Below are 21,488 nucleotides of genomic sequence, written 5' to 3'. Positions count from 1 at the left end.
CTTGGCATTGCTCATTTTCGATCAAGTTATGTTCCAAGTTTCTTTCTCTTCATTTCGATCATACTTTGTTTACATTTCTTGAACCTTTCTAATTGGTCATTTGAGGCTCGATATGCAGAGAGCCTGATTTTAATGTCTATCTTCTTTCTTCTCTAAATTTAGAGTACTTTCTTAGAAGAATTTGCAATACAAATCTGATAACCAAATCAAAATACATCATTGCACATGATAGTGCTCGCAGTACATCCGCTGATTGGTAACATTCTAAGATCATTATGAAATATTAAATCAGTTGAAGTGATATTCTCCAAGGACTCACCTTGGTTGGTATAGCCAATGAAAGGGGGTGGAGAGGAGAGGACCCCTACAAGGGAGAAGTAACAACAAATCAGAACTCCCATGTTTAAACATTTGAAAACTTTATGATGATTTCTAAAAACATCCAAGGCAGCTTATGATTGTCCAAGTATACTCAGTTGTCAAGTTGAGTGGCGAAATTAAGTACCAGGATGCTTAGTGGCTGGACAAGGTGGTCTATGTCTATTTCGAGTAGGGAGGGCCTTTCTTGGATGAGATTATGTAGGGATATTTTAAGGGTCCGCGGTTGGGAGGTTAAGCCCCTGACAATGTTCCCCCTCTCTAATAGATGCCAAGACATGCACAAGACAGAGATAAGTTATGCATTCAACATCTGTTGGTAACAAATATTTTACTTTTATGATATTTGAAATTACAAGTTGAAGATATGTTGGATTGATATATATCGTCGAATCAATGAAATCAGCTTTCCTTGTCAATGTAAATGGTAACTGGTTAGTCTAGTTGATCTTCCAATTGAATATGAAATGTATTTGTATGCATGAGATAGGCTTATCTTATGGTTGTCATTTCAGTCTTTCATTTTTGTGAATAATGATTACGAACGTATCTTCTAACTATATTCTATTGCCATAGTTAGCAACAGAAAGAAGAGGGAGGATACAATGGTATTTGATGCCCTAAATGGTATCTGTCGCCATGATACAGTGGTATAACTATATGTGCCCTAAGTGGTGTATGAGGATTAACCTAGGTTTTGCGGATTCTGGTTTTGGAATTTAGAGTATGTAAAACTCAAATTCTTTATTTAGATTTTTTTGATGACGCTATCAATTGTTAGTTATGAAATTTTCGTTTAACTGATTGTAACCATTAATCTCATTTACATGAACATAATTGTTATAACTGCCTTCCCATGAATATGAAGTGGTAACTGTATTTCTATGATATGCTAGTTGTTAGTTAAGATCCAGAAATAGGGGATGTTACAATTACACTAGAGCAACCCAATAATGAAAACTATGTATAAATGTATAAATGATAATTTTCAATGGCAAAGAAAGAGATGATGCTTTGCAGCTAAAGGGTTGGTCGTCCGCTTCAAGCAATGATGGCTACGAAGACACATGGCAAGTAATAAAATATGAAACATACTGCCAGCAAATCCAAAACATTCGCTTGGTGCCAAGTCAGCACATGCAAGGAACAAGCATACTATATGCGATATTGACTGTGGTAGAACAAACAAAACAAGGTAGCACAGAACAAGCAGAACCAGTGCAGCACCCAAAAATACCGGCACACCCAAAAGCACCCGCACCTGCACCCGCATCTGTCAATTTTCCAGACGCACTGGTATCTTAGATGGAAATGGTTGAGAATTGAAGACATATATGAAAGTTACTTAAAAATAACTAAAGAACTTATAGAATAGAAAGTTGCTAATAGCTAACTAAACAATTTAAATAACCATTATGAGCTAAATATCACAATGTTACTTCAATAGCATTTTGGAGTTTCCAACTTTCAAGCTTCTTTCATAGTTACAACTTGCTACACTGGCAAAATACCAGCAACTTGTGCTCTTGGAGTCCTTTTGTAGCTCAATGCTATATCTAGTTTACTACATCTCTCTTTTACCCTACTCAAAATGTCACATACCCAAGTGAGTCTTTACTGACAAATAACACTCTTGCTGTCTTGAGAAAGAAGTATAGCAATCTGTTTGCTATTGAATGCACTCCGATTACTTCTTGTTCCTATATTGTGCACATTCCACTGTGGAACCAATCTCTAAGAGGAGAGGAGTTTGATATGGATATGAAGTCAACATCATCAGCTTCACTGTTCAAGTGGTTATTGTTAATGATTATTGTATTCATTTTAAATTCATCCATGGGAATTAAAGCTGGAATTGGGATCCTAACAATCCATCCAAAGATCTCCATAACCTAATTTTTTGTGGTTCTTTTGAAGCTTTATTAATGTTACTTAATATTCCATATGTGAGGAGATATCCATGAAACAATCTATTACTTTGTTCTCTTTCCATTTAATGATTATCTGCATATCGTTACCATGTTTTCACTTCCCTCATTTTAAATGCATTTTTTGTTTTCATGACAGAAACTAAAAAAGTAACACAACACTCTTGGGCCCTTACATGTAAAGTTCTGGTTTCCTGATATTTGTACATAAGTGGCCCTATTTTTACCTGTTCTGTGGAGATTTAGTTGTCTTTTCTGTACTTAATGTTGCATACAGGCAGAGGAGGGAGAAGAAGATGATGAAGTCAACAACCTCTTCAAATCTGGGAAGAAGAAAAAGAAGGGTGTTGACCGTACGCCCGAGGAAACTGCAATGCTTGTTGAGCAGTTCATGGCTAAGCTTGAAGTTGCTGCTGAGGAAGATGCCGAACTCAATCGTAAATCTAAACCTGCTATTAATAAACTGAAAATGTTACCTGTGCTTACAGAGGTGCTTTCCAAGTAAGATAATCTATGCTATTGATTTTCCATACAATAACATGCCATTTAAAGTAAAATCTATGTTGTTATTTACTTTTCAATCCATTAATGCTACTACTATTTATAAGGAAATTTTACGTCTTGTTATTGGTATGGGTGTTCCAGGAGACAATTGCAACAAGAGTTCTTAGATCGAGGGGTTCTTTCAGTTTTAAAAAATTGGCTTGAGCCACTGCCCGATGGATGTTTGCCCAATATAAATGTTCGTACTGCAATTTTGAAGATTTTAACAGATGTAAGTTTCATATAGTTTATATCTGGTTGTTTTAGCTTGGATTGATAACAATGTTGAGCTCAAAAGTGTGAGTAAAATTTTCTGATTATGCCCTTTGTTAATAGATTAAAATTTACCTTTATATTTCATCTTGTCATTACATCCCAATGTGAATGAAATTAGTTCATCATATCTTACCATGGCTGTTTTATTGTCTAATAATATAAGACTTTATATTTGCTATTACTTTTGTCTTACAATTGACTTCATTGACGTGTTCTTACTTTTTGACGCAGTTACCTATAGATGTTGAACAGTATGATAGAAAGGAACAACTTAAGAAAAGTGGATTGGGAAAGGTATACCATTTTATCTCCTCAAAGTCCTGTATCAATGCTAAATTGTGGAATATGGATTGTGTTTGACTTTCTATGTTACAGGTTATCATGTTCTTGTCAAAATCAGATGAGGAGATACAATCTAATAGGAAGCTTGCAAGAGATCTTGTTGACAAATGGGTAATTAAATTAATGGAATGCCAGGATTTATTTTCTTCCGAGTCTGAAAATGCCATTATTGGTTCATATCAATGTATTTTTAAGCTTATTGCTTGATTATATTGTAGAATGAAAAAGGGTGTAGTGGGGCTAACTTGATTTGGATTTATTCAGAGCCGCCCAATATTCCAAAAGAGTACTCGGTACGAAGATATGAGAAATTTTGATGAAGACAAGGCTCCATATCGAAGACCGCCACTAAAAAAGTACAGGATTGATAACTATTGTTTTTGTTGAATAACTGTTTTAGTAAATCTAAGATATTTTGATGACATCATGATGAATATGGATCATGGTAATACAACAATTCTGTTTCTATTATTTTCTGTAGCAGACCTGTTGCAAAGGCTGTTGGTTTAGAGTCACAAGATGATGAGCTTGACTTGATGGAACTCTCTCAGTAAGTCAAGAATTTTTAGCTTTTTTGTTAACTACCTGAGTGTTTTTGTTTTTTGACTTGTGATTCTTTCACCTATTTTCACAACCATATGACATCTCCACTTTTGTTTTGTGTTTTGGCTAATTGTGTTTCTTCGACAGGGAACCTAAGCCTGGGGAAGCAGGTTATAGGCAACATGCTTCCCGGCCTGAAGCATTGCCAATGGACTTTGTAGTGCGTCCTCAGTCAAAGATTGACCCTGAAGAAATCAGAGCCCGCGCAAAACAACTGAAACAAGATGAGCATCGAGCAAAGGTCAGTCTATTGCTGATAATTCATCCCATTCTGAATGATTTGCTGTCACTGAAACATCCATATTTAGCTTTAAATTTAATTCTTGTTTGGAACTTTGCCCAGCATAATTACAAAAGTAGCCAGTTGTCAGATGTCTCTTAATTGCCTTTTTAACAAAAATGGGGTATTTGTAAAATTATTATTGGTGGATTGGATATATGAATTTGTTAAACCATTTTTTGTGGTTGTCTTCTGTTTTCATTTTTCTGTACTGTAATTTTTTGCCCCATATGAAAGTTACAAAAACTGTCATTGTGTTATCTTTTGTACTCTACAAAGTTATATTTATTCATTTTTAATTGTCTGGTTTTAGATGAACTCTAATTATTGGGTTCGTGCAAATCAATTGTTGCATTCCTTTCTGAATGATTTTCTGTCACTGAAACATCCAAATTTAGCTTTAAAATTAATTCTAGTTCACAAGTCATGAAGTACAATCATTTCCTTCCATCAGTAAATCCCCACATTCCAAAAACCAAAAATCTTCAAATACTTCCTTTTTGTTTTCCAAAGAGCTCAACACCCCAACATTAGATAGTTTGTCTGCTACTAAATTTGCTTCCCCAAGTACACGAGAAACTTGGAAATCTTCAATCTCTCCCAGAAGATCACGAATCCGCCTGATATGCTTATTCAGGTACCATGTATCCATTTGTCCTTTGGCAATTCCATTCACTACAAGTTGCTAGTCGCCTTCAAGGTAAAGTCTTCACACTCCTACTTTCTTTGCCATCAAAATTGCACCAATTGTTTGTTCCATTCGCTATCCTTTGAGTTCCAATTGATAGGACGTTCCCTTGGTCATCACGAGCACTGAAACCAATCCTAGACGGACCCAGATTACCTTTTGATGCTCCGTCAAAATACCCAACCTCTGGAGGTGACCACACTATCCTATTATCACCAGACATCGGAGGTTTAATCCTGAAAGGCTCATTAACAGATTGGGTTAGCAGGTTTCTAAAGGATTTTAATGCAAGACATAAGCTCCTTAATAGTGCTACCTGCAATAATTTGAGAAATTTCTCAAGATTTTGAAGGCCTTATTGATGGGAATGTCAGGCAAGGCACTGCTTACAAAGTAAAACAATAACACAAAGAGGTGGAGCCAAAGTTCTATGGATAGGGCTGTTGCTTGCTTTCATTGCAAAGAATTGCTTTGTTTCTGATTTTATAGTTTTTGAAGGGATAATTGGAAAGTTCTCCTTAATAATTTATGGCCACCTATGTAGTACTGTGCATAGATAAGGGCTGTATTACATGTAATTCTTTCCTTCTTCAATTTCTTTTGTACATTTGTTTCTTCTACCATAACTCTGTTCTTCGACATGTCTCGTCAAAAGGGGCTCTTAATATTAATCTGCTAAGGCACAATAGGTTTTTAGGGTCTCAAATAGTGTCATTTCTACCACACGACTGTCCATTTTTTAATTTTCCCAGCCATTTGATGTTACTATAATGCCTCTGTAATTGCACTTAGTGCAATTTGCTATCATTTAATTGCCTTTTGAAGTCAGAAGCTGTTTACAACGAAACCACATAAATCAGAGAATAGCTGCATTGCTACAACAGCTTCTTGTGGACTACCCAAGTGATTTTGTTGAAGTGTAACTTAGAGAATACGAGGTGCATATGGAAGGAAGACAAAGGATTGCATGGTTAGGAATCAGACATCTTCAGACACCGCATCAACTTGCCCTTCTGCGGGGCATATAGAGTTCCAAAATGCCTTCAAGAACATAAGTCAAGAATGTTTCACAAAGTCAAGAGGGCTCAACCATTAGAACTTTTTCAGTTAACTAATGTTCGTATTCAAAATATGAATTCAATGTCCATGAAAGTCATTATAGGATGCAAAGATGGAATTTCTTTTGTGGTGGGAATGTTGAACAACTGTATTAATTTTATTCTTATGACAAGGTAGGGTTTTGTGCTTTGAAAAATGCTGCATTATACTTTCAAAGCATGCTCATTAAATTCCTATAACAAAGGCAGGTTTGAGGGCTCTTGAAGTAGCTAAAATATGCTTTGAAAACTTTATAGTGTTTCAAGTTACCTGGGAACTTTTACTGCATTCCTAGTGGTAGGGGACTGCATACTGTGAAGATAATCCTGGCATTAACTATTGTTTTATGATATGGTGTGGGATCTATAGCGGTTCCTGCCAAAGAAAGAGAAGTAACTTTTACATTTAGAGGCTACATTTAAAAATGCTCACAAACAAATGAGAGGCTGGTCAAAGAGTATCCAGCAAACTGTAATTTGAGAAGTCCACCAACAAAAACCAGGGCAAATAATAAACAAAAGGAATAGTCAAATTCATCTGTAATGTCCCTTTTCTGAAATTGGATTTGTAAGAGATCATAATTAATAAGAGTAAAATATAAAAAGTAAATAATAATAAGCTATATTCACAAGTTAGTTAAGTTTAATGAAAGGTCAAGACTCAAGGGACTTGTAATGAAGAGTTGTAACTCCCTCAACATAAGATATAAAAGGGAGAAGAGTATATTTGAGAAGGGACTTGGATGAAGCAAGAAAATTTGTATAATAAAATATGGAATGATTAGGTTGGAATTGGAAAAGAATTCTGTAAGAAATGATAATATTGAGCAAGGAACGAGAAACAATCCAAGTAAGTTAAGTGTGAAACAATGTTACCATAAGATAAGCAGAATCCAAGAGCATACACCAAGATGGTTCAACAATGGAGACAAGGATTTATAAGGGGAAAGCAAAGAAAACCCCTTGTGAGTATTATGAATGAAAGCAAATGCCTAGAGAAGAGAGAGAGAGAGTGTTGGAGCAAAATAGCTCAATACAATAACATCAAAGTGATAAGAGTGAAGAAGAAAGAAGGAGGAGCATCTCTTATATAGAGATGAGAAAGGAGTTGCATTTGTAACTCCCATTTCTATGAATGCCACATTCATAATAGGTGTGTGCAAAGTGTCACAATCCTCTTAAGGAGGATAAACTAAATAAAGAAATAAACAAGAGTTGTCCTTACATGTGGAATAAAGGACAAACAATGACATGTCCTCCACATGTGTACAAGAGGACAAACTACATTTAGGGACCCTTGGAATATCCCAATTAATATATCCAAGGAAAGATTAACCTTTCTAACAAATTCAGAAATAAACCGAAATTTGAAATAAATAAGAGCAATTTAAATTATTTAAGAAGCAATTAAGAAAGTGGGAAAGACACCACTCTTGGGAACACATATTAAGAAGTTGGGAACAAATATTAAGAAGTTGGGAGCAATTAAAGTTGAATGGAGCAAGAGTCTATATCAGAGTTACATTTTCAGATCTGCAAATGAGAAGATAAAAGGGAAGATCATTAAAGAAAGTTTGAAGACATAACTGTAAGAAGAGTTTATAGCAGAATTTTAAGAAGAGTATATGCAAGTTAAGGAGGAATATATGCAGATATAAAAGAATACGCTGATGCAAATGAGAAGGGAAGGATATACAGGTATTAATAAAAGACATCGTTTGAAGATGATATGAGTGAATAAAGTTTACGGATGAAGGAAGGAATAAACAAAGGAGCATATGAATCAAAGAAGAATTAATAAAGGAATGGAAAGTAAATAAAGAAGACACTATTTCAAAAGGGCAGAAATGATGAAAGTTCGTACTCTCCCAAAGGGTGCTAACTGTGAAAGGTTGTGACTCTTTCAAATGGTAAAATTTACTAAAAGGTGTGACCTCCCACTGCTTTGGAAGATATAACGGGAAGAAGATTTAATTTGAGGAGGCTCAAGGGACATCAAATGGGAAATAAATTGTTACTCTTGAAGGGCAGCAAGGATATTGGCCTTATGAAAGGTAGTGACACTTTCAACAATGCAGTATATTATAAATCATCGCAATCATCCAAGGATCATTTATGAATAATCACTCATGAATCCACAAAATCATCTAAGCATGGTCAAATCTGGACCTTGCACGAGTCCTGCGCAAATCCATCACAAGTCCATGCAAACCCTCATGAATCCAATACGAATCCCCGTGGAACCACAGGCCAAACTTGGAATATATATATATATATATATATATATGAATCCTTACGAATCATACTGAGAAATATAAAAAATCACGAATCCACAAATCATAATGGGAAAAATAAAAAATCACAAATCCACGAATCAGATTCTCGAACCCGAATCGGCAACTAAGAAACTAACCCTTCCCACGTTGTTGCCCTGGTATTTATCATACCCAAATTTAATTTAATTTTTTTCAATCAAAATGTGCAAGAGGACATAAAAATTCAATCTTTAAAGTGTTCGAAGACTTATCCAATTCTTGGTAGTCTCATGATTTCAAATCCTCTAGCTAATCACTAGCTCCGCCTTGCACTTCAAATTTTTAAGTTCTGTTTCTTGAGTCTCAAATTATCAATGGTTAATGAAAGACACCGGAATACGTATTTTAAACCAAATCATTAACCATTAACCTTTTAAAAGGTTAAGGTTTGGGGGTCAAAACATGTATTTTGAACCATTAACCTTTAAAAAGGTTAAGGTTCGGGGTCCAAAACACGTGTTTCACTTTGAAATCTTAAACTCTCCATCAAAAAAGAGGTTAAGATAAATTTCCAAAACACGTATTCCGAACCATTAACCTTAACCTCTCGTCCAAAAAGGTTAAGGTTAGAGGTTCAAAACATGTATTTTTGAGACGGTTATTAACCTTTTTGTTGATAAAAGTAAAGAAAATGAAAGGTAGAGACAATGGGGATTATGCAGAGTCAAAGAAAAAGTGTCCAAGTTTGAAAAGCTCTCAAACCGCTTACTTATATGTTGAAGAGAATCTACGCAGTGAGCAATGGGCCATGATCGGATTCCCAAGAGTTGAAAGGCATTTGAATATAGAAGTAACAGTCGACAACCTGAGCATGTGACTTTCTTGACAAATCAACCTCTATCATTTCCTCAGTCCAGCCCGCGACACATTGGATGGTGTTTTTAAATCAATTTCAAGTGAATTGAATTCACTATGTGAAGAGAGTTTGGAGTTTGTGGCACCTTGATCAGATATGAAGAAGAAGATGCAATAACTGCTTGACAGAATGTTTGGCCCACTTTAGACATCATTTGGATCATGAGATGGTTCAAACACCATGGAGATTACGCAAATGCACATAGAAGTTGAGTCGTGCTGTTCATCTAGTGTAGAAGACCACAATCACTACCGAACTTTGTGTTGACAAACTTTATTCTAAGTGTACCTTTATCCTTGTTTCACATAGACCACAATCACTACCGAAGTTTGTGTTGACAAACTTTATTCGAAATGTGCCTTTATCCTTGTTTCACATACCAGATTTCTATTACAATATATCAGATTCCATGATGGTTGAGTGTGTAAAAGTTGACCCTCAAATTATTGCCACAGGTAAGCAAGGCACAAAGCAGATGTGTATGTGAATGGTGGAGTTACGACTACAGTCTCAGGTCATTTGATGTAATGCCTCGATAGAGAGGCAGTGAGCACGAACATAGCATGTAAACTGTTTGACGAAATGCTTAACAAGCTCAGGGTCATTATAGAGAAGCTGTATAATGCAGAGCATTCCAATATGCACTCCCGCGGTCTTGATTAAGTGGGAGGAAATTGTGCAATACCAATAATAATCTTGGGAGTTGAGATTTGAATTCATCAAATGGTTAGATATCTAAGGCAAGGACTAGCTATATCATTGGCGACAAGGATTCCCATATACATCATCTCAGCTTGTAACACATAATTCTACAATAATTGAGATATTTCACATGAGGAAAGGTTGTTTCAAAGCTAATACCGACAAGAATGACTTGGTGCTATATTTTCTTTATATAATTATCACACATGGATGACAGCCTTGAAATGATCAACAAAGAAGCTATTGATTTGGAAAACATACCCATTGAGGAGGTGTTCGAAAATCTTAGATGTACCAAGGTAGGTTTGACCTCCAACGAAGTGGGCGAGCGGTTGAAGATATTTGGATACAACAAGCTCGAAGAAAAAAAAGGAAAGTAAGTTTCTCAAGTTTCTTGGCTTTATGTGGAATCCCTTATCATGGGTTATGGAAGCTGCAGCAATTATGGCCATTGCCTTGGCAAATGGAGGAGGGAAGCCTCCTGATTGGCAAGATTTCGTTGGTATTATAACATTGCTCGTCATCAACTCCACTATAAGTTTTATTGGAGAGAACAATGCTGGCAATGCAGCTACATCACTTATGGCCCGGTTGGCTCCAAAAGCAAAGGTTTTAAGAGATGGTTGTTGGAGTGAAGAAGATGCTGCCTGTTTGGTTCCTGGAGACATAGTTAGCATTAAACTTGGAGATATTGTTCTTGCAGATGCTTGACTGCTTGAAGGAGACCCTTTAAAGATTGACCAGTCTGCACTAACTAGAGAATCATTGCCCGTGACTAAGAATCTTGACGACGGGGTTTACTTTGGATCAACTTGCAAGCAAGGTGAAATTGAAGTTGTGGTTATAGCTACTGTGGGCATGATAATTGAAATTATAGTTCAATATCCAATTTAGCGTCGGCCATATAGACTTGGAATTGATAATCTATTAGTGCTTCTAATTGGTAGGATTCCAATTGCAATGCCCACTATTCTTTTCGTAACTATGGCCATTGGTTCACATCGCCTTTCTCAGCAGAGTGCTATTACAAAAATGATGACTTCTATTAAGGAAATGGCTGGGATGGATGTGCTTTGCAGTGATAAAACTGGAACATTAACACTTAAGAAGCTTACTGTGGACAAGAACTTGATTGAGGTATTTGCAAAAAGAGATTGAAAAAAAATGATTATTCAATCTTCCTCTTGAAAGATGCGAGGTCTAAGTTTCAGATCATTCTTGGTTAATTTTGTAGAGGTTAATTAAACTCTCCAAAATCACGTATTTTGGAAGTAGTTATTAACCACAGAGAAGTAGTTCTTAACCTTGATGCCTATAAAAGGAATCATATTGGCTTTGTAAAGGAACTTTTTGGGACTTGGGAAAAAGGGAACACTATGCTAAAATTTTGATTAGAAGATAATATTTGGAAAGTGTATACAAATGTTTTCTTTGTAATAAAAAATTCCTCTCAGGTTCTTGGTGCAAGAAAATAAGGAACATGCAATTTGAGTTCTCTTCTTTCGAATCTAAATTGTTAGAAATGTTGATTCTCTTTGTAGTGAGCATTTTCATAGTTTTGTGCCGGGGTTTATGAATCTTTGGGTCAACATTGTGCTAGTGGTAATTCTCAAGTGTAGATTTTGATTGTTGTTAATAGTGGTTTAAGTTAGTCCAAGAAAGCTTTGAAGTCGTGTGGTGCATTTGTCGTCAGTGGCTTTCTATTGATCTTTTAAAGTTTGACTTTATCTTTATTTGGAAAACTTCAAAATTATATCATACTGTAACGCCCCACCAAGGGATCCAAAAGAATTAACCTAAAGTTTTACTAAGTTTGCTAAACATTTTTTTTTAAAGTAAGAAAGTATAACATACACATCAAACACATAGTAGCCGAAGCAATAACATGTAATCATCAACAAACATACATAACAGGTTACATTCCTTAAGGATCCCAAGACGTTGAGCCACATTTTAATTTTATTTGTTCTAAGTCTAACAACTACCACATCCACATGCAAGAATAATAAGAAAGTCCAATGTCCATAATATACATTTGTTCTGAATGCCTCTTGGCAAATTAATTCAGAATACTCAATCATCCACTGTACATGTCACAGGGTATGAAAGGCTTAAAAGAATATACATAAGTAGAATTATAAAATACAACATCCTCCTCGGATCCATGATACAAGTACAATAAAATAAATGAAACCAATAACATACATGATACATCTATCAATCATAAAGATATAACATCATAAAACAAAACTAACTAAATGCGTGGTTCCTCCCAACCGTCAATAGCATCATTAGACCATCATGGGCCCTAGCCATCCCCCACGCGTAACATCCCAAGCCACCGAAGAGATCATCGGTACTATCATAATAGAGATGTCACACCTAAAACATGCTACAACATATGCATAAAGAAATCTAACATACTAGAATAAAACATAAGTAAACAACCTTATCTAAACATGATAAACAAGCATACCAAGAAGCTCTAGCCACGGTAGCAATGAGCGGATGGATCTCAAATGGTAAGAGTAAAAAGCACTACCACCCGACTGCGTGGAACCTAAATGGTCCACTCCCACCACGCTGAGGAGATAGTCTCAAGTCCCAAACAGTATATCAAATCACATAACACAATACTCTCTAAGTCCAGGAAATCCTAAAAGCATACTAACTCAAAGGTTCCAACACATAGATCGACAACTAGACCCAGAGGAATCACAAAGACACGTAGGAAACCTACTATGCAAGCGGGAAAGTGTCATCGCAAAAGTCACGTAGAAGTTACCCAAGCAATCCCTTAGGAATCCCGGGTCCCTAGTGATACCTGCGGCCACTAGTATCCTCTCATATTGACGAGGCATACCACGGAATGCAAGGTCATAACCAAGCGTTCTCTCTACCCCATCCTAGCCTGTACTGGCACTCAAGGCATGGGAGAGAACATACAATTATCTTGTTAGGTTCATTTTCTCTCATTTAGTGTAAATGTTTTCACTTATTAAAACAACTTACAATGGGTTTCTCCAGGCAGCCTCTTAGGGCCTCAACCCCCATTAGAAGCCACTTCCCGACTCTACACATAGATAACCTACCCTAGGCTCATGAAATCACAAATCAAAGAATCATAATAAAATCACCTCAGTCCTATACAAGCGACTGAAAAACATCATAAAAGATAAGCCACAATAATTACATCAGTTCTTCATGAGCAACTGATAAGCATCAAATAATAATCATATGATCACAGCAGTTCTCTATCAGTAACTGAAGGCATCAATGGTAAATCACAATATCCAATGGTTCTCCAACGAGCAACCAGAAAGTTACCCAATAGTAAATCACAATACTGATCGAAGACTCCAAAATGGTCAAGTCAAAACATGTCACAACATGACATCATCAAAATCAAAACAAACACTTCAGTCCTCTCAAAGCGACTAGAAGGTAATCCAAGTATAACTGATCGAGACTCAAAAATGGTTATCAAATATAACTGATCGATGACTCAAAAATGGTTAAGTCAGGTATCTCAATACATACACCTCAGTTTCACACAAGGAACTGGAAAGCAAATACAAACATGTCATAGAGCATAGCACCACATTACCATGGTTGGATTTAGAAAGATCGAGACCAACTCATCATACCATCACATTCACATAACTCCCAAGCCTCTGGTAACAACCTAGGACTGGTCAAAGCTAATACAACCCCCAACACCCCAAAGCATAGATAAAACATGGAAAACATTATAGTGTCACGGTTGAATTTAATCTTAGAAAACACACTGTTTGAGTTAAAAGTAAAGTTCCAGATTTCTAGTTTAACGTATGTTTCAAGTAATAAGTTTTCACAATTAACCCAAATGATTGTACAATTAACCTATCAATATTCTAAGGATAATCTTTTATTTTCTTAAGTTATAAAAATGATCCTTAATGATTTTAAATAAAACAATTACGACTTTATTAAAACCATTAATTATAAATTTTTAACATCATTAATTAAACCCTCATTAATAACTTCCATTAAATCAATAATCTAATTCTACAATTCTATCAAATAATATCCATCATTAATTAACTTTAATTAAACTAATTTTAATTAAATTAATTATCAATTATGATCTAAATATTTATATTAATATCTTCATTAATTATCAATTTATTAATATTTAACCAAAAACTATTAATAAATTAATAATTACAAAAAAAACTATATTAAAATGCATTAATATTTAAATTGACAAATAATAATAAAATCTATCAATAAATATTATTAAATAATAATCAGTTTACATTAAAAAAAACTTATTAATAAAGTACTATTAATTAATAATACATTTAATATTAAAATCTATTAATAAAAATTATTAAACAATAATAAAATTTATTTTATAAATCATATTTATCTAATTATAATAACTTTACATTGTATAACTTTTTGAAAACATTAATAATACATAAGCTTATAAATTTTTAAAAAGAAACTTTCCTTTAAACATATTTTAATTAATAAAAGTTTATAAAAACTTTTAAAGTATCTTAAATTATTCATATATTCATAGAAACGTATCTTACAAAAATTTATTAACAAACCCTTAATATGGGAACTCTTTTAATTTAAGCTATGCACTTAATTTAACATAGGCTGTCGGCCTTCTAAAAACAAGTTGCGACTGTACCAGTCGCTGTCTCTGCGATTACGCAGGACAGCCGTCGAATCAATAAAGATACGTGGGGTTGGGAGGTGGGTCAACCCCTTCCCACGTATATTTTATATGTATATATATATTTTTTCATTATAAATTTTAATCACATTTTATTAATGTTTAACATTTCCTTTTAAATATTTAATTTTTTAAATTTTTTTTATAAAATTTACAAATATGCAAAATTATATTAAACAATCTTTTTTGATTTATTTATTTATATTAATAAATACATATATATGTGTGTTATAGAACTTTGTTCTATATCATAGTTAATATAACAAATTTTCCCCCTCCTATAAAACGTCTTCTCTATAAATCATATTTAATTATTTATTATTATAATATAACAATTTCATAATTAATAGAATTTAAAATAAAGAATTGTATTTAAAATTTATTATTATTATTATTTTTTAAATAACATTTACCTCTATAATCTAATAGAGAAAATTCTATTAACTATTTCAATTCTTCAATCTAAAATCTTCATTTTTAAATTCAAACCCTTCCCAGTTGAACTACGATTTTCTTTTTACCTACGACTGATGTTTTCAAATGGATTTATTTCTCTTATAATCTTACTACACAGATGAGACACAATATACATATCCTAAGATTCAGACAAGAGAGTGAAAGAATCATACAATGAAATCTAAACCATTTGGATTTATAACCCACAGGCACGAAGAAGACAAGATTATCAAATTGCATAATTCAACCTGTGATCAAGCACAAGACCCTACCTCAACCTGATGCTAACACGTAACCAACCAAAAATTGTGAGAAGGTTCGCTCCCGAAATTCGTCTCTGAAATCTCCTCTAAAATTCGTCTCCAAGTTTCGTTCCCAAAAATTTGTGTCCAAAATCAGCCGTCCCCCAAAAATGAACTCCAAAGTTGTGATAAGGAGTTTTCTCTTCAAATCAGGGCACTAATTGTGCGTTCACCCGAGAGGACTCCTTGCTCTCAAGTCTCAACTCGAAATTAACTTTTATTAATCTTTGCTTTATCTTTTCATGCACATTAACCAGATTATTAAATAACTTTATTTAATTTTCCACTTGAGTTCTATTTTTAATTAATTTATTACTTTTATTCCCATGCGCACTTTATAACATTATTATTCTTATTTTATCTTTTAATTAATTTTCTTCTATTTTCAACTCATGCACGCATCATGCAAACTTGAATCTTTTTCATAATTTAATATCCTTTCACATTTTTAATTTATTTTAGAAACTTAATTGATAGAATATTTAATTAACTTAAATAACAATAATATTTAGCATTTATTTAAAAATGAACTCTAAATATATTATTATTAAATTAAATAAATATTATCACGTTCTAAATTTATACTTATAACTTTTATCTTCCAATTTTTTTTTTTTTAATTTAATTAATTTCTTAATTAATTAAATACAATTAAACATTAAAGTGTCATAAAAATTTTGATTAAATTAAATCATTAATTTAATCTTTTAATTAGACTTAATTAATAGAAATTACACCAAACACTCATAAAGCAACATACGAAAACCCATCATAGAAAAGCACATACCAAATCAAACAAAAAGGGTTATAATCACGAATTAACGTCATTCGACGCATTCGAAGGGTACTGACTCAGATACTTGTCCTAATTTTCAATTAGGACAAATGGCTTAAAGGTATGGGATTTGGACTTAAGAATTTATCTCCCCTCTCTTACCATTGAGATAATGCGATAGGGTACGCTCATTCTGACAATTCAGGGAAGTTGATACCCGGTACCTGCAACCTGCATAAAATCCACGCATGTACAAACACAATATTCTAAGCTAAACAGACAATGGCAGGAAGTGGTGCATCGTGTAGATCCTGACTAGCAGGTGACTACGACTCCCTTCCTTAACCACATCAGAAACGCCATACATAAAGAAAATAAACACGCACACCATACACATGCAAGTATGGGGTAAGTATCCATAAGAAAACACATGTGATAATAAACCATCAATATCTGAAAACATTGTATAATAATCATGCATATATGAAATATAGAGTAAAAATCAACTGAATCTAAAACAATATCTGATAATCACCAAACAATACTACTAATCATTAAACATAAAATTAGCCTAAAAGAGTTTGACAAAAATAACAGAAATGCGAATTAGGGGTAGGCACTACACATACGAGGGAGCTGCCCCTCTAAATGCAGAGGAAGGCCGCATATCAAGGGCCTATCTAACTGTTGTGAAAAGTTTGCCACATACACTCTGTTGGGCCATTTTTATAGTGACAAATTTGTTTACCAACAGATTTTTAGTGACTTTGCTGGGGACCGAAACAAGAAAGATTAATTAGTTGCCTTTGATGAAGTAACATTGTGTTGCCTCATGAGAATGTGCTTCCAGTTCTCCAACCGAATCTTGGTTTCCAAGACACCCAGGAAGATATTATTTCAGATTTGAATACTCTAGCCTGGAGGTGTAGACAAAGTGCACAACAATATCATCAAGTAAATCGAGTTCTACAAGAAGAAGAGGAATTCGGGGAAATCTTGCGAGGAGCTCCTATTGGTCAAAACGTTGTAGTCATTGAAAGAGTAGTTGTTATTCTAAGAAGGAACAGGCAAAATCTTGGTCACATCCAAGGTCAAGTAAATAATAATTAGTAAATCGGCTAATGAAGGTACCTTCCCTTGAATGAAGGTTGGCGACTCTATTTAGAAGATTGAATATTGGCGACTATTTGAGGTTCGAATTCCAAACATGGTTTGGTACAAAGGGAAAGTGGAAAGTGATAGTGACAAAGAATACTTTTCATACTCAGAAATTCTTGAAGAATTTCTATGGTGGCAGGAGGCTCGATCCTAGAATGGTTCATCCTTGCTTGCTGCAAATTTTCTAAAAGATCGAAGAAGATGATGGAAATGATTACGGGTTTCTTTCTCATGATTATGATTCTTTATTTAAAAAGGGCTATGTTACCCCAAGTTTCCGGGACGAGGGGACGGGGGGATGGGGAAACAGGTTTCTGGGACGGTTTTTTTTTTTTTTGTAGGAATAGGGGACGGCAGGGGATGGCTATATATATATGAATTTTCAAAAATATTCATCAATTCTACATTCATCACAGCAACATAGTTAAAAATTATCAATTCCATTCATCAAATATTGATTCATCAATGATCATAGGGCATATCAATCAGCATCTAATTGAGTCGTCATAGAAAATCAAAATTCTAAATAGCATCATTTTCAATTATCTAAAAAAATTCAAATAATCACTTTCAATCATCATCTAAGTACTTACAATACCATTAGTAAGTCATGAAATGAATCAAATGAGACAATGAAAAACATCAACTTTCAACAAACTAAAAACATTGAAAAGTTAAAAGAGTTAAACAATTAAACTTTTAAATTAAACTAGATCTGTAATATAAATTAAACCATAAAAGATAAAGAGATCTGTATGATATCCGTGGGGATAATGGATCATGTAACAGCAGAAGTATACAGTTATTATTATTATTAATGGACGCAAGGTTATGATTACATATAATAATGGACGCAACGTTATGATTATATATAATAAAACATTAAGATAGGAAATGAAAACATTGAGTTATTATTATATTAACAAACCTAAGTCTATATAAAAAACATTAAAAGTTTTATTTTTTAATATATTTGAAGTTGCGGGGTCCGCAGGTAGCTTATTTAATTTTTGGGGTAAAAATCGGAAACTTTTTGAGAAGTCCCGGAAACCTCTAGGAAACGAAAATGCAGTCCCCAGGACAGTCAACAAGTTTCCGAAACTCGTTGACCGTTTCCTGTGTTTCGGGGACGCATTTTCGATTTTCCTATCTAGTTGGGGACGGCTTGGAAACGTTTCTTGCCGTCCCCCCGTCCCCGAAATTGTCCCCGTTTCCGAAACCTGTGTCTTAGAGGTGGAAACGCGTTTCCGGGTAACATAGCAGAAAACCCTGGTAACCTGAGCTTTATCAATCAAACAATCTAGTCTAACAACTTAAAACTACCAATCTACATCCACATACCACTTTAATGTTTAAATAGTAAATTGGGCACTAAACTCAAAGAAGACATAAATGGGTCGCTGCAAACAGCTCTGGATCTGCCGCTGTTACTATTGTGCCATCACTGGAGAACAATGCTGAGCAAATCCAGGATAAAACTCATCTCATCTTTGTTAGGAGAGTGTTCACTAGCAATCCAGTCTCTCCCTAAACATCTCAAACTTCAATAGAATCAAATCTCTTTCTGAATGAATCCTGTTGCAAGAGTCTCACTGTCTTGTCAAGGGGGACACTTAACCAATAGATAGGTCTTGGTACTATTCAATATTCTGTCAATTACATGTATGGAATCAATCAACCAATCCATAGTATGTTTGAAAACAATCTCATAAAGCTATTACACTCCTCCATCTTGGCATACCTGCTTGACTGTATCAGCAAGTAGCATGTATAGGCATCATCTGGCCAAAACTCGATGATGTGGAGGGTTCCATTTTCTAATGATCACTTGTAAACTCAGTAACACATTGTAGATCTGTCATGCAAGAAACAGAAAGAAGACACTTCATTAAACCAAGAACTTAGAGGTCATTATCTAGCTCAAGAGTGTCACCTGAAGGCATGCAGAAGTAGACAGAGCCCCAATTACATAACTGGACAAATGCCATTGTTGTATGTCATCCTCTTGTTCTCAAAATCTCTGTTGAATGTCTTCCAATTTAAGGTTGTACCTTCAGACGCCCCACTGTCCACATACAGCCCTACACCAGAACATTATTACTGCATGTAGTCACAATACTAAGGAGAAGGTTATCTCAAGTTTGGGTTCTCTCATCTGCTCCAGCTGAAGTTTTTCCACTCCCTGCAAACTGCTGCTGCTGCTGATTGGCTTTTACTGGGGCTTTTTGGGCGATTTCAGGTACAAAATGTACAGGAATTGGATTCTTAAACGACTCTCCAGTGAGTATATCTAGAATTTATGTTTCAAAAAGTCGAAATGTTTAGTGATTCTAGTTTGATCTTTTAGATATTTTTAAAACCTACACTGCTAATTAGCAAACTCTGAACTTATCTATAATGAATTCTAGTTTCATCTTTTTGATTACTGAAAACTTAATTTAAATTCGAATGATATGTTTCAAATTTTGAATTTCTAATGGTTTTGTTTAGCATATGTATTGGCAAATGACATTCTAAACTTTATTCTAGGTTTTAGCTGCCTATCTATAAATAAATAAATAAATAAATAGAGAGAGAGAGAGAGAGAGAGAGAGAGAGAGAGAGAGAGAGAGAGAGAAGCGTCTTTGTGTGTGTGTGCGAATGTACCAAAAACATACCCAACACCTCAAAATAAATCTGCCCTACCAGCATCTTTTACCCATGTACCCGTTCCCATTCCCAACTCGGTAACTTAGCTTTTTTCCTCTGAGAGGACCGAGATTCATATTGGCCCAACTATGACACCAAAATACTTCACATGGGTAAAGTCTTCTTTCCCCTAGTCTTAGATTCATATTGCCCCATATACTGGCACTCTTTTCTTATCACCCTTCCTCATCTTCCCAATAAGGACTAGGTTCTGACTCTCTTCTACTCTAGGTGAAACAAATAATGGGCATTCTTAGGAACAAAATAAGAGGACCAACTGACAAGAATCTGTGATGTCTTCTCCACTTTGAACTCTGCAAAATTCAGGTGGGTTTACCTAGGAATTCATCTTCTCAATCCAACTTTCAAGTCTTACCATGAATTCCAAGATAACAGATAATTTAGCCTTAATTCTTCTAATTCTAGGACTGTAAAAGAGATGATAAGTGGCTATTCTATCAAACTTTAAAACTCCATGAATCAAGTACAGGCTTACGTTTCAAATCTTCAACAACAAAACAACAAAAGGATTTATAAAAATTATACCATATAGATATTCTAAACTAGATCAACTTCAATGGATGACTAGTGCCTTATCTATTGGGCTATTATGTCACAGGAATTTGACATCTACCTTCAGATCTATCTTAACACTTTGTGAGAAGAATATCAATAACCATTTTAAGATCTCATTCATATCAAAATCTTCAATGAAAACCAAGGAATTCTTCCAATTTACATCAAGCATTTACACAACCCATTTAGATCATAATCTAAATGTAAACTGAAATATAATTCAAAATGAATTACAACTGAAATTTAATAAACTTAGCTATTAAACCTTAGAGAATTATATGGTAACAAAAGAAGAGACAAGATCTAAAATGGATAGCCAACTTTCTGCATCTTTGCATTAATTTCTTTGAAATAACATACAATTAGACTGAGTTTTAATTTCTAGATTAGATTGTGTATAATTTTTTACCATCAACATTTCGGATCATACTACATGATCCATCATCAGGATGCAAGAGAACAGGAAGAACAAAATTTGATAAGTTGCAGATCTAGCAGACCACTAAAAAGGAACAAGAAAGGGGGGAAGTTTGGGTGAGGAGAGAAAAGTACCAAGGTACTTTTTAGTGGTCTGCTAGATTTGCAACTTATCATTTTTTGTTCTTCTTGTTCTCTTGCATCATGATGATGGATCATGTAGTATGATCCGAAACGTTGATGGTAAAAAATTATACACAATCTAATCCAGAAATTAAAACTCATTTTCATGGATTGTGGAAATCTTATAGATCTGATACAATTAGATGTCAACTCTTATCAGAGAAAGTTCACTTAGATCCGCAATTGTTAACCATCT

General features: G+C 34.4%; 1 protein-coding gene across 4 annotated transcripts in view; it reads left to right on the top strand.

Annotated features, from left to right (window-relative positions):
* LOC149576377 (protein IWS1 homolog 1-like) overlaps positions 1–21,488 on the top strand; it is a 54,238-nt gene that overhangs the window by 11,129 nt on the left and 21,621 nt on the right. For 2 of the 4 annotated variants that reach the window (XM_089817077.1, XM_089817080.1), the window contains exons 5-11: positions 2,584–2,807; positions 2,952–3,081; positions 3,357–3,419; positions 3,501–3,578; positions 3,732–3,823; positions 3,952–4,017; positions 4,158–4,311. In XM_089817077.1, the coding sequence (XP_089673203.1) occupies positions 2,584–2,807; positions 2,952–3,081; positions 3,357–3,419; positions 3,501–3,578; positions 3,732–3,823; positions 3,952–4,017; positions 4,158–4,311 (807 nt within the window). Of the gene's footprint in view, positions 1–2,583; positions 2,808–2,951; positions 3,082–3,356; positions 3,420–3,500; positions 3,579–3,731; positions 3,824–3,948; positions 4,018–4,157; positions 4,312–21,488 lie in introns of all 4 variants that reach the window. The other 2 variants (XM_089817073.1, XM_089817078.1) reach the window with 1 other exon arrangement.

This window comes from Cupressus sempervirens, chromosome 1, assembly GCF_028749045.1.
Source record: "Cupressus sempervirens isolate cs-2001-9-10 chromosome 1, ASM2874904v1, whole genome shotgun sequence".
Lineage (NCBI taxonomy): Eukaryota > Viridiplantae > Streptophyta > Pinopsida > Cupressales > Cupressaceae > Cupressus > Cupressus sempervirens.
The sequence above is the reverse complement of the archived record's forward strand: the minus strand, read 5'-3'. Positions and strand labels throughout refer to the sequence as shown.